At 36.4% G+C, this 14358-nt stretch overlaps 1 protein-coding gene across 4 annotated transcripts in view; it reads left to right on the forward strand.

Moving 5' to 3' along the window:
• LOC150077296 (uncharacterized) overlaps window positions 1-14358 on the forward strand; it is a 702167-nt gene that overhangs the window by 359737 nt on the left and 328072 nt on the right. For 3 of the 4 annotated variants that reach the window (XM_090386557.1, XM_090386560.1, XM_090386561.1), the window contains exon 7: window positions 2490-2626. In XM_090386557.1, coding sequence (XP_090242683.1) covers window positions 2490-2626 — 137 coding nt within the window. The remainder of the gene's footprint in view (window positions 1-2489; window positions 2627-14358) is intronic. The other variant, XM_090386559.1, reaches the window with a different exon arrangement.

Below are 14358 nucleotides of genomic sequence, written 5' to 3' on the forward strand. Positions count from 1 at the left end.
GAGCATGTTAATGATAGTTAAAGTAACATGTTTTCTTTTTATTCTACTTTTCAATTCTTTAAAACCCATAATTGCACTGAAAGGACAAAATTCATGGGATGCCTGGTTTCTGGGCAATGCGACGCTGTCACCCCTCTTGCTAGTGGACGAACCCACTGCTTGACAGGTTATATAGGTACACAGCATTCATGTAGACGGTAATTTGATGTCAGTATGGATAAACATCATGAATTAACCGACTTTGAAAGAGGGATGATAGTCAGTGACCAGTGCATGGGTCACTCTATTGTGGAGGTGATACAGAAATTGCACTATCCCCATTCGACAATATCAAGAGTGTATCGGGAATACAGAATTTCTGGAATTTCCCCAGGGGCTCACATCTGGTGAGTATAGACTTGGCACACCCAGGGTTCTGAGCTGGATATCATCATTCTTCTCTTTCTTAGTGATTTCTTTCTACTTCTGACTCTCTCTCTCTCTCTCTCTCTCTCTCTCTCTCTCTCTCTCTCTCTCTCTCTCTCTCTCTCTCTCTCTCTCTCTCTCTCTCTCTCTCTCTCTCTGGGTAACTCGGGAATTGTTTTTTGGCTGGTGCAGCATAGGCCTCAGGCTCCTTGCACCATATGGCTAATAATAATAATAAATAATATAACATCGTGGACACCAATGGCTAATAATAATAATAAATAACATAATATCGTGGACGTCGTTGGTGGATGAATGTGGCTGTCGACGTCTATCTTGCATTGTTTCTGCCAACTGTATAGCAACAGTGGCACAAATCACTTTAGACTTCAATGAGGGAGGTGCCAGAAATGCCTCCCTCCACGAAGACCATCAGGTAATCATTAGTTGCAGTAGGTTATGGGAACTGCCGACCCACCAGAGTCTCATTGCTAACACCATGACACAGGACTACACTGCAGCTGGGTGAAAGAACATCGGCACTGTACCTTGGATGATTTGAGAAGGGTCTCCTGGTCTGGAGTCCTGTTTGCATTTATTTTGAGCAGATGGGATGGTGCGTATCTGGCAGAAACTGCACAAAGCTATGCACCCGTCATGTCGACAAGGAACTATTTAGGCAGGTGGATGGTTGGTAATGGTCTGGGGCATGTTCAACTGGCACACGTTGGGACCTCTGGTACATCTAGATGCATCTCTGAATGGCCCAGGTTACGTGTCCATTCTTGCAGACCATCTGCATCCCTTCCTGGTCATTGTGCACCCACTGGGCAATGGACTCTTCCAGCAGGACAATGCATCTCCCCACAGAACTGTGGTGACTAGAACATAGTTAGAAGAGAGCATTCTGCAGATTTTACCACCATGGAATGGCATCCCTGTTCACCAGTCATGATCTCTGTGGAGCATCTTTGGTATGCTGTGGAAAGGTCCTTTGGAGCTTTGGATCCTCCACCTAGGAATGTGACAGAATTATGGACAGTGGTGCAACAAGGATGGATGGAAATATCTGTGGAATGCTTTCGTGAACTAGTAGACTCAATGCCTCTCCACATGACTGCCCTTATCCAGGCAAAAGGTGGGCCTACCTGTTACTAGGTAGGTATCCCATGATTTCTGTCCACTCAGTATATATAAAATATGTTAACTTATGTACACATACAGGTATAAAGAAGTACACAGATGAAGCGATATAAGCAGTAATATCTGTCCGACTGAGACATAGTCAACAACAATAGTAAACAACATGCAAGACAATGTAATGTATGTTCCATCTTTCTCTGCTCAGTCAGAGGTACTCAACTGTGAACAGAATTGTTCATATTTTGATCCAGATTAGCTAGGGTTTACGGTATTTATATAATTTTTTAAATTTTTTGAAGGTATTTATACACACAACAAGAAATGCATGCACACTTTGAAAATTTGGGAGCTTAAGAGTGTTTAAGCTAGAAAATGGAACAGTCTAATAGATGCATGTTTATATTTTTTATCCAAAGTGTTTTTTTTTTTTTTTTTTAATTTTCATCGGAATTAATATTTTTTTGCATTTTTGAAAATGAGATGCAAAAAACATAGCATTGATGTACATAACTTTTTTTTTAATAAAAAAAAAGTTGCATAAAATAAGTACTGCAATACATTAAGAAAGGATAAAAGGGTAGAATACAAATAATAATATTGGTATTCTACAAATAGAATGCAAAAAGTCCCAAAACATTTTCCAAAAATTAAAAAGAAAATTGGTCACCTGTCAGGTGACCCATTACCATTTTTTTGCTACATTTTGAGTGCCACTAAATATACCGGTGGTAAACTCAGTTAGTGTGCAATATCACATGTGACATTTCTAGATTGTGTAATTTTAGGAACTCTGAAAAGTCACGTTTTTAATAATCCTTATTGTTAAAATGGTTATCCTTATTATTTCATTCCTTGAGATCCTTATTATTTTATAGGTCATGTAGTTTTTGCTGTAATAAAATTACTAGACTTTTAAATTAATTTATTATTTATCTTTTCAGCAGTGAAGACTTCTTATGTGAGGGTCTTAATAGTCCAAGTAATAATACTAACAAAAAACGTAAACTTTCAGAATCACCAAAGAGTACCATTAACAGCAGTCTTTTAAATGGCATGGTGCATGTTAAACAAGAACACGGTATGCATAAGAATATCTTTATTAAATTTAAGTAATAGCATTACCATTGTTATTACCCACTTAACATTAGAGTACCATCAAATTAATAGTCACTCTTCTCATGACTTTTATTTAGTTCCTTTTTTTTTGTTTAACATTCAAAGTTTCATATGACTTCTTGTTAGTCAATATTGCTTAAATTATATCTATATGCTGATCCAATTTATGATATAAGCTCCTCAATACTGTAAACCTACTTTCTACTTTACTACCTTGATCCCCATAACTGAATATTAGAATTTAATCCAATATCCTGTTTTCCACTGCTTCTTGGTTTTACTGGAAAGTTGAGAATTCATGGGTTATCTATGAGAACAACAATTTCATATCATTATTCTTTTAGAATTAATACTTATTGATTTGCATAACGATAAAGGATTGGATTTTTTTCTTGGATTAGAATGCAAAAACCTCTCTTTCTAATCTAGTCTTTTTATAAAATATAAAAAGACTAGATTATATTTTTTATCTTTTATAATGAATTTCTACTAAAATATTAATATTTTAGTAGAAATTAGTTATAAGTACAGCCAGTGAACTTCTGGTATCAATGATATCACTTAATTTTTTTTCCCCTCTTTTACTTACTCCAGATACAAAAAAATTCTTGAAGTTTGTAGTATTCTAGTACTGTAGATGGGTTGAGAAATAAACTTGCTGATATTAATTTCATATATTGTTTTTTTACAGCATCATGCAGGTTTTAGTCAATACCTAGGAAGAACTGTTCACTGTGTTAACAAAAAATACTTTATTTGATTAGAGATACTTAAAGTTGAACATTTCAAATTGGAATAAACTGTTTTTCGGTGTGAGTTACCTTCAGATATGGTGACATAATGTAACACAGATAAGCAATTGGAATCTAGAATTAGCTGTTATATAACCCAGTATGGCTGGTTCACAATTTCATTAATGAAAGAGAGTTGTATATAAAAGGAACATTTGAAAAAGATAAATGTGTGTGTCTCTGTGTACACTGATTTGGCTTTGTATTAGCAACAATCCCTTATGTAGAAATGGACTAGTCTGTGATGCTGGTGAAGACTTAGTTGGGAATGGCTGATGTAAGATTGTAGTTTGCACACATGGCACTCAGTTTTCTGTAAGAATGGCTTGACATTGAGACCTTTCTGACTTGAACCCGGTCAAATGTCACACATGAGACAGCTGTGTGTGTGATCAACGCCCATGGTGAGCACCATGTGTCTCATCTCATAATACAGCAGTGACACGGCACAATGGTCAGCTAACCATGCAATAGCAAGACCAATATCCACACGGACAGAGCTGGATATCAGCAGTATAGATTATGGCAGTCGATGACCATCACATCATGTGGCCTTGCATGGGCACGGCAGCACTAACACTTGAACACAGATGTGCAGAAATCTGTTGCTTCATTTGATGAATCCCATTTAAGGCTCTATCATACTGATGGGCATATCTGCATTTAGAAAAAGCAACATGAGGCTGTGGCACCTGGATATGCACATTATTGGTGTTTAGCAGGATGGAGGTAGTAGTGTTATAGTTTGAGGACTATTTTATTGGCATACCCTGGGTCCTCTGATCACCATTAATCAGTGGCTCGGTGCAAGCACCTATTTTTCTGTTGTTGCCAACCAAGTACACCCCTTCATGATGACAGTGTATCGCAATGATTATTCTGGCATTTGTAAACAAGGCAGTGTGCCATATCATAAGGCCTGACAGTTTGCTAACTGGTTTCCGGAATATGACAATGAATTCTCAGTCTTCCCATGGCTGCCCAACTCACTTGATCTCAGCCCAACTGAGCATGTTTGGAACCATCTGAAAAAGGATATTTGGTGCTATTACCATCCATCTGACAGTGTGTGGGCATTACTGAGATACATTGTGAAATGTGTGGGTAGCACTATTCAACATCTTGTGAGTCCATGCCAAAATATGTATTGAGCTGTATTGTGGACAATAGGTGGCATTAGATAGGTGTTGCTAATGTGAAGCCAGCACTGTGTGTGTGTGTGTTTGTCCGTCCATTCATCCTTTGCTACTGTGTCCTTATATATATATATATATACATACAGCAGACTCTCGATTTTCCAGGATAGATGATAAAAAACAAATCCCAGATAATCGATTTCCCTGTTAATCCAAATTTACAGAAGTAAAAAACACATGTAAGAGATACTTTCCAAGACTTCTTACTTCGTCGAGTTTTACGTAAATCGGGAATGACTAGTAACATATTGCAACTATTGTATATTATTATTGACAAATCTGAATTTAGCGTGATACTTGTTAATGTTTGAGCATTTTCTTTGACCATTGTTTGACCACATCCTTATTTGATTGTTTTAATTTTCTGATCGAAATCGATTGCTTTCCTTTTGTTGGTAGATTTACTTGTAGCTGCGCTCTCTTAGTCGGCACCATGATAACATGATACAGAAATCTTCATTTTGAATGTTATGGTCAAAATGAAGATTTCTGTAAAGAACTTCACAGGGTTAAGGCGAAAACTTGCTATTATCACCCCACGCGAGCTCATATTTTACTAAAGCACATTTCTGGAAGTCACGACCATAAAACAATAAAAACAATTTGAACTTTCTGGTTTATTGGGCTTTTCAGTTAGTGCATTTAATTATAAACAGGTAGTAAACTCGATTGTATTGCATTTGCGAAAATACCAATAGCTGGAATTCTGTGTGTTTTTATGTTATTGTGGTGAAATGTAATAATTTGTAAGAATCTTCTCTTCTTTCCTATTTTTTGCTTGTTACTCCGTATCTCACTTGTGCGTGCCGTGATTGTTGTTATTGATTGCTTATTTTATTTATTTATTTATTTTGTTTTGTTGTTTTGAATTTTACAATCCTAAAAAAAAAAGAAAAAAAAAATTTGAGTGCAAAAAAATTTACGTAACTCCATAGTTGCGTAAGTCGGAGACTTACTGTATCGAAAAAGGTTCAGCAACCTACATAAAAAATATGCCGATAAATAAAAAAACTTACTACACACTACTCGTGTTTCCAATACGATGTTTCTCTTTATTTTTTGCGATGTCGATTTTAAACCTAATAGAACCTAATTTTAAACCTAAATTTATTTTTAATGACGTTGCATATGGTTTGGTTACTAACATTATAATGGTTCTTTAAAGATTTAATGGATGCACCATTTTCAAACTTTTCAATAATTTAAAATTTTTGTTTAATTTGAAAGCACAACTCTTGCATTTGCCCATCATTTTTGCAATTTCTAAACAAAAAAAAAAAATAAATAGATAAATAAATAATTACTATTAAAAAAAATTTCGACATTCCTGACATAAATAAAGAAACAAAATTTGTCCTTTTGCGGTGCGACGGAACACAACAATTGACGTGACACACTAAATCAAACTAAACATTTTTTTTTTTTTTTTTTTTTTTAGCAATAGGTGTGAAGACAGCAGGGGTTACAAGATAATAGGTACACTAATCTTCCAATGACGACTTATAATACCAGTTCTTGTCGCTTATTTACGAGATGCAAAATATCTGTTTATACCTATTCTAGTTATTACTTGAATTTTATGATTTCTGATTGATTTTTTTTTTTTTTTTAATTTGAAGTCTTGAAATGTTCCAGTTAATCCGATCCTGGTAAATCGAGAGTCTGCTGTATTTATACATATATTTGAATAATGTTTGAAACAGTTGAAAACTGAATCTTTCATAATAAAAAATAAAAAGGTAAAGCAAACATCAGAGGCAGAAAAAAGTATATTTCTCTACATGATGCTTGAAATATAAAAATAAATTAGAATGATGATTAAAAAAATAAAAATAATGCCAGCAGCATGGCAAGACAGAAGAGCGAAAATAGTCAAAATTAAAAATGTTTAATTTTGACTATTTTCGCTCTTCTGTCTTGCCATGCTGCTGGCATTATTTTTATTTTTTTAATCATCATTCTAATTTATTTATATATACCCTGAGTGATCACTGAATTATGACCGTCTACCTAATACTGTGTTCGAGCATCATTCCCACAGATAATAGCCACTATGCATTGACTCTACTGGATGTCTGTAGATATCTACAGCTGTGCTGCCTGCAGTGCTTTCCATAGTGTTAGAATAGATGATGGTTGCATGTACTTATCTCACTTCCCATTCCAAAACATCTCCGGTGTTCAATTGAATTGAGGTCAGGTGAATTTGGAGGTCAGTTAAGATGGGGTATCTTCACTGTGTTCCTTGAACCACTTGTGCAAAGTGTGGGCCAGATGACATAGCACATTATTGTCCTTGAAGGTCCCATTTTTGTCCAGGTAAAAAATGCAACATGGCAGGGTGCACATGGTGTCTAAGAGCTGCTGGTAGATGTCACCAGTGAAACATTTTGTCCATATTCACCTCCGGTCCTAGTTCTTGCCATCTAAATTTTCCCCATATTAATCAACCATTGTCACCTTCCTGGATGGTGGGCAGCATGCACAATGGGTTTATGGACTTGTGTTGCTTGCACCGCACTCAAAGGTGCCTGTCAGCACGTTCCACCAGGTATTTTCACTCGTCTGACCAGCACATTCATTACCAGTCCTCCAGTGTCTAACTAGTTTGTTGTTGACATCACAGTATCCACTGTTGACAGCGATCAGCAGTGAGGAGAGGTGTATCTTTGTTCATCTGCTGTGGAATCCCCATGCGTCTGAGGATGCGGTGCATCATCATCATCATTTGGGACATTGTTCTTGCATTTGTACTGTATTGCAAGTCAGCTGTCGCATAGTGACCTGCTGTTGAGCCCATACAATGCAGCGCACCCTTTGCTTGCCACAAACACCCATCTTGTGTAATCTTTTACAGTTCTGTCATCAGAACGTGTTTTGATCTGTTCATCACTATTCTTTGTACACCTTAACCAGAGTGGAAGCATCTGATGCACAAGCTCCCACAATCTTGTCCCTTTGAACATGATTGTGGGAGCTGCTACTTTATCACTTTGACATAACTGCTTTATCACTTTGACTTGCTTGACCAGATGCAAAATACCACTACTCTAGTATAGAAAGCTGTTTGGCTTTTTATGCTGTGAGCTGTGCAGCATACTCCATTACAGATATCATGGTCATGATCCAGTGAGCACTGTGGGGGGGGCACACATTGAAAGTACAATCAGTCACAAGAGAGTAGTTCTCCAGTATTACAGTATGTGAATAATGTAATTTTTTTTTTTTTTTTTTTTATTCAGGATTCTGATCATTATCGCGTATGTACAAATATGTGCATTGACTCTGGTATGCATTTGTTTGAAGAGGCATTGATGTCATATTGTGGTATGTCTTCCCAGCCATGTTCTGTTTGAGCTCTTAATTGAAGGATCTAAAGTGAAGGTATCAAACTTTAGGTCGGGTCACTGGAGGACATTCATACTTGAGATAGTGTAATGGCACTGTTTAGACGAGCATTGTCCTATGGAACAGCCCATTATCCACTTTCTACAAAATCACGTACTTAGATTTCAGAAAAGCTTTTGATTCTATTGTGCATAAAAGATTGCTGTACAAATTGGAGCAATGTGGCAATAAGGGAAAGTTACTGCTATGGATAAAAGAATGGCTGAGTGGAGGAAGACAGAGTTGTTTTCAGTTGGCACTGCTCTTCATGGACAAATGTTATTAGTGAAGTTCCCCAGGGTTTATTGCTGGACCCATTGTTGTTTTCAGTATTTATTAATGCTCATTAATTTATTAATACAGCAATTTATTAACCTGATTATTAGCCTGATGTCCAAGTTTGCAGATGATATGGAGATTGGCATGGTGGTTAATGACTGTAAGCAGGGTATGCTACTGCAACGTGATGTAGATAAATTAGGCAGATGTGCTTAGAAATGAATTTTAACATTGACAAATGGAAGATACTTCATGTGGCCTGCAGTAATCCCAGATTAACATACCAACTGTGTGGTACCACACTCAGGGTAGTGGAGAATGAAGCCGACCGGGCTAGCCGGGTGTGTAAAGCGCCTACCTGGCAACCCAAAGGTCGCGGGTTTGAATCCCGCCTCAGGCTTGGATCAAAGTACTGCAATAAACCTTGGGAGGTGCACTATGGCCACAGAAACCGATGCGCCAATAACTATCAAAAAAAAAAAAAAAAACGTGGAGAATGAAAATGATCTGGGAGTAATTGTGCAGTCAGATATGAAGATCTCTGAGCAGTGCAGACAAGCTACCAGGATAGCTGTGGGGTTTTGTCAATGATATGTGAGTTTTGCCAGTAGGGATAAGGAGGAAAATATTCCATTGTAAAATACAATGGTTAGGCTACATCTTGAATACTGCATACAGGTCTGGAAGCCTATTTTGCAGAAGGGCGTGTATCTGATGGATTGTGTGCAGAGAAGAGCAATAAGATTTGTGAGGAGTGTAAAAGGAGTATAATGATGCCAATCTTATAACTATTTAGTAGTTAGCTGCAAGCAGATCTGATGCATTTGCACTAACTTGTAAGCATGATAACTCATTACGCAACATGATGCTTTTGCATTAAAATACGATGTAATAAGAATAAGGAATAATAAAAAAATAAATAAGAATAAGCAGATACTTGCCTAGGATGAATATGCATTTTACTAGGTACATGTTTGCATTTTCTGTTTGGTTATCTTTGTATTTGATATTTTTCTCTCCTTGGAAATTAATGCACATTATTGCACTGAGAGAAAAATATCAAATACAAAGATAACCAAACATAATACCTGGGAAGTTAAAATCCCTCATTATAAGATAATCTGATTTACTGGTCCACTGTGTTTCTCTATACAGTTGTACTCATCAGAGTCATTAGGCCTATAACAAACTCCTACACTCAATTTTGTTTTCCCAGTGCTTATGTCACACCAAACTGACTAAACACTGCACTGTCCACCCATGCGAACTGAATGCACTTCCTTAATATAGATTGGAACTTGTGGGTTGGTCACTCGCACACTAGCTAGACTTTTGTGGATTTATTGGATGATTGTTTTCTGCAGCAGCATGATCGATAGGCAACCAGAGGGAGTAGTACTTTTGATCTGATTATCAGCAGTGATTATTCATGCATTAAGAATTTGCAGATAAGGGAACCACTAGGTGGCAGTGATTACACTGTACTGCTGTGGGATTTACTCAAAGATGTAACTACCATCAGGGGTAAAGAGAAGGGGTTTTTGCTTTCATAAAGATGACAACAGAGGTCTCAGAGATTTTTTTTAAATTCTATACATTGGGACCAGCTGATGTTACCAATAGCAAATTCTAAATGGGAAGCATTCAAGGAAGCTACTAGGCTTTTCATACCAACTAAGAAATTCTTGGTTGCTATGAAAAAAAAATAAATGGATGTCTAAGAAATAATGAGACTTATTTCTTAGACTAATGAGACATTTCTTAGACAGATGAACTAATGAGACTTATGGCAAAGAAGAAAAATGCATGGGATGCATATAAATTATCAGGAGACACAGATGCTTATGGCAGATGTAAAATAGTCTGTAATGAAGTCACAAAGCAAAGGCAGAGTATGAGAAATCTTTGGCAAAGGATGCAAAGAAAAACAGTAAAGACTTCTTTACATATGTAAAGAAGTCTTTACTGTTTTGAATATGTAAAAGCTTACATATGTAAAGAAGCTTTACATATATAAGCTCTAGAAGGAAGGGGATAAATCAGATCGGTCCACTTGATATTGATGTTTCGGTTGTTGAGGATTCTGCTCAGGTAGCCAACAAACTGAATGAGTATTTTGCATCTACGTTCACATGTGAGGAATTCTGTATGGAAGTGGAGGTCAGAAGCTTATCAAACTCTAATAGGGAATTAAATGATTGTGAATTAACTGAGTGCAAAGTGAAGGAGAAATTGCTGAAGTTAAACTTAAGGAAAGCACCTGGGGTGGGTGGATGGATGGGATCTATTCAGTTATATTAAAGAGGCAGCAGAGGAAGTAAACAGCCATGATTATAAGGACATTTGCAGATTCAGAGGAGGGGCCCCGCAGACTGGAGATGTGCAAATGTACAGTCAGTCCTCGTATAACACGTGTTTGCACTACACGAATTCGATCATACACAATTTATAAATAGGGGAACGATATCTTATATAACACGAACCGAATTTGCTTATGCATGATTCGCCTTTGTGTTTACAAGAAATGGCAGTTGAACGCAAAATCACCCCAACTGAATGCAACACAATAGGAATGAAGAGAAGATTCTGAAAATGTATTTATGTTTTTTATATCAGTGAAGAGGAAACACATTTAACCATAATAACGTAAAAACCAACACAATTCCAGCTAACGGTATAATTGCAAATGCAATTAGATCGAGTTTACTACCAGTTTATAACAGATTCCACTATCAGAAACGCCACTGGAAATTGTTTTTATTATGTTATGGTAGTAACCCCTAGAAATGTGCTTTAGTAAAACGTGAAGTGTTAATAGTGTATTTCTGCCTTTACAGTGTTGTTTATTCAGTTGCTAGACGCGTTGCAGTTTTGTTTATGTGTATCAATCGTGCCTCCTTGATTTGTAATTGTGCTTTATTCCCTAAAAATGAGTAAAATACTTAAAAGGTTTGAAAAGGAAGCGTCCTGGTGAAGACACTGCAGATTCAGAGAGAAAAAGAAAAGCAATATCGATAAACAGAGGCGGACTGGGTCAAAAATTATTACCCAGGAAAATTTTAGTGGCCTCATACTATGGTTTATGGCCAAAATCACACCGGCCTCTGGCCCACCGGGGTTTCCCCAGTAAGGCTTATGGCCAGTCCGTCTCTGTCGATAGAGAAAAAATATGAAATTGTGAAACGCTTTGAGCAAAATGAAATACCATGTGATATTGCACGTACTACAGACCTAAATGAGGTAATGCCGAGAATTACAAAGAATGCAGAGAAAATAAAAACAACTTTCATAGCAGGAACAACTCAAAGTGTAATTAAAATCCATTAGATTAAGACACAAAGAATTGGAAGAGATGGAACGGCTGTCATCTGTTTCGATAGAAAATCAAGCAAAAAAAACAAGTTTGCTTACAATAGAAGCAAAAGCATTAGCAATATTTTATTACGTAATAGTCGTAATAAAATACGTAAGTATTTTATTACAATTATTTATTTTTGGTAACGTTTTGGTTACAAATGTGTATTCAATCTTGGGTGGTCGGCACCTAACCCTATTTTTCCCATAGGGCCTGTTGTTTATATTGCACGAGGGTTTCTAGGAACACAACTATCGTGCTATACGAGGACTGACTGTATCCCCAAATCACCAAGGGGGATTGAAAGGTGACACGAGTAATTATAGATGTTAGTTTAACTTCTGTTCCAGGAAAATAATGGAGTCACTGGTTAAAGATGCACTGCAGGATCATCTAGACAAGACTGCAGTTATAGTTCAGACACAGCATGGGTTTGTTAAGGGGAAGTCGTGTCTCACAAATTTGATTGGATACTATGATGTGGTCACAAAAGAACTAGATGCAAAAAATAATTTTGATATCACATAGTTTCATTTGAGGAAAGCTTTTGATACTGTTGCATATGGAAGACTACTGTACAAGTTGGAGTAGTATGGCATTAAGGACAAGTTGCTAGAATGGATAAAATGATGGTTGAGTAGGAGAAGAGAGAGTGGTGAGTGGATGCTGCTCATCACAGACTAATGTTATTAGTGGAGTTTACCCAGGGGTCCACATTGGGCCCATTGTTGTTTTCTGTTTTTATCAATGATATTGATGACGGTCTATCAGCCTTAATGTCCAGGTTTGCAGACAATAAGGTTTGTAGGGTTGGTTATGACAGTATGGACAGTACACTACTGCAACAGGGTCTAGAAAAGTTTAGCAGATGAGCTGAGAGGTGGCAACTGAAATTTAACATTGACAAATCCAAGATACTGCATATGGGTAGCAGTAACCCCAGAGTAATATACCAACTGTGTAGTACTTCACTCAGGATAGTGGAAAATGAAAAAGACCTGGAGTAATTGTGCGTCAGATATGAAGTTTTCTGAGCAGTACAGACTGGCTGCAAGAGTAGCTCACACGGCCTTGTCAATGATATGTAGGAATTTTGCTAGCATGGATTAGGAGGTGATTATACCCTTGTATAAGGCAATGGTTAGGTCACATGTTGAGTACTGCATACAGGTCTGGAGGCCTCATTTTAGGAAAGATGTTGAACTACTAGAACGAGATTAGTGAGTTGAACAAAGGGTTGCTGTTACCAAGATAGGGTTAAGTTCTGCAAATTGCAACGTCTGGAGACTAGACACCTGCGAGGTGATCTGATTGAGGTGTATAAGGCATTGAATGGTTTGAGCACACTCAATGCTGATGGGATTCTTCCTCTTTGCCATGATTATGAGGCTAAGAGGAAGAATCCCATCAGATTCTGTACATGAGGGGGCATAAATTCAAATTGTGGAATGACAGTTGTAGAACAGATGTGCAGAAATTTGCCTTTAGCCAATGGGTGGTTCATTGCTGGAACAAGCTCTCATCTGTTGTGGAAGTTGACAGCTTAAATAAATTCAAGGCTGAACTAGATAAACATTTGGAGTGAATGCATGGGTCAAATGAGAAGGGTTTTGTTTTTTGGCTGATGGCTTTATAGTTTTTAGTGGAACTTGTGATGCAAGAAAGAAAGCTATATAAGCTTCTTTCTTGATCATATGCCTCTGCTAATGATTAGGTCAACTTTTGGAGTGAATGGATGGGTGAAACAGAAAGGTTTTTTTTTTTTTTTTTTTTTTGTCTGATGCTATTTAAGCTACTTTCTTCCATCAAATGCCTCCACTAATGCTATATTAAAAGAGCTGTAATTTATTTATTTTTATACCTATGTTTAAGTTTAAGTTTATGGTTATATGTAATGTTTTTATTCATGTAATTATGTCACATTTATTTTCTATTTAAAAAAAAAAGAAAGTTCCCTTGAATGCTGGGTTGCTGCTACCTTGTGGATGGTTTACACTTAGCTTCAAATGGTTAGTTTGCAGATTTTTTTTTTTATTTTTTTTTTTTACTGCAAAATTTTGCATTCCAACTGTAGTTTGCTGGGCAAACTCTTTGAGTTGGGCCTACTCTGGGGATGTCGGTTCTGTGTGTTGCCAAATGGTAGTGTGGAGGGGGGAATTATGAGTTTTTTTTTTTAGAGACAGTCTGTTTCCATGTTTAGTTTGTAGATTTGAAGCCACGTCAGGAATCAGTATTTCATATTAGAAATTTATTGAGATAGGCTGTGTGATGAAAAATTTCCTATTTAATTAATAAAAAAAGAAGTTATTACCAGTTATTCCATCTTGTGACCCTTGTGATCCTTTAGGAGACTTGATACAGCAAGGCTATATATATATATATATTAAAACTTTTATTTATTTAAAAAATAAATTTATATAATAATTTATTTAAAAAACGTATACATTAATTCATTATAATAGTCCGTAACTAATAAATAAAGCAATTAGTAGTAATTTATTAATACATATACCTGTATATATATTGTAATATTAGATACAAATATTCAATTATCATTGTTTAAAAAAATATGCCATATATATATATATATAAAAATGAATTTATTTTATTTACATTTCATTTTCAGATTCACTGCATTCGACTTTTTTTACTGAAGTATGCCTTGATATTCATTTTAGCACATTCA

Source organism: Mastigoproctus giganteus, chromosome 12 (genome assembly GCF_048544385.1).
Source record: "Mastigoproctus giganteus isolate SK-2022 chromosome 12, ASM4854438v1, whole genome shotgun sequence".
Taxonomy (NCBI): Eukaryota; Metazoa; Arthropoda; class Arachnida; order Uropygi; family Thelyphonidae; genus Mastigoproctus; species Mastigoproctus giganteus.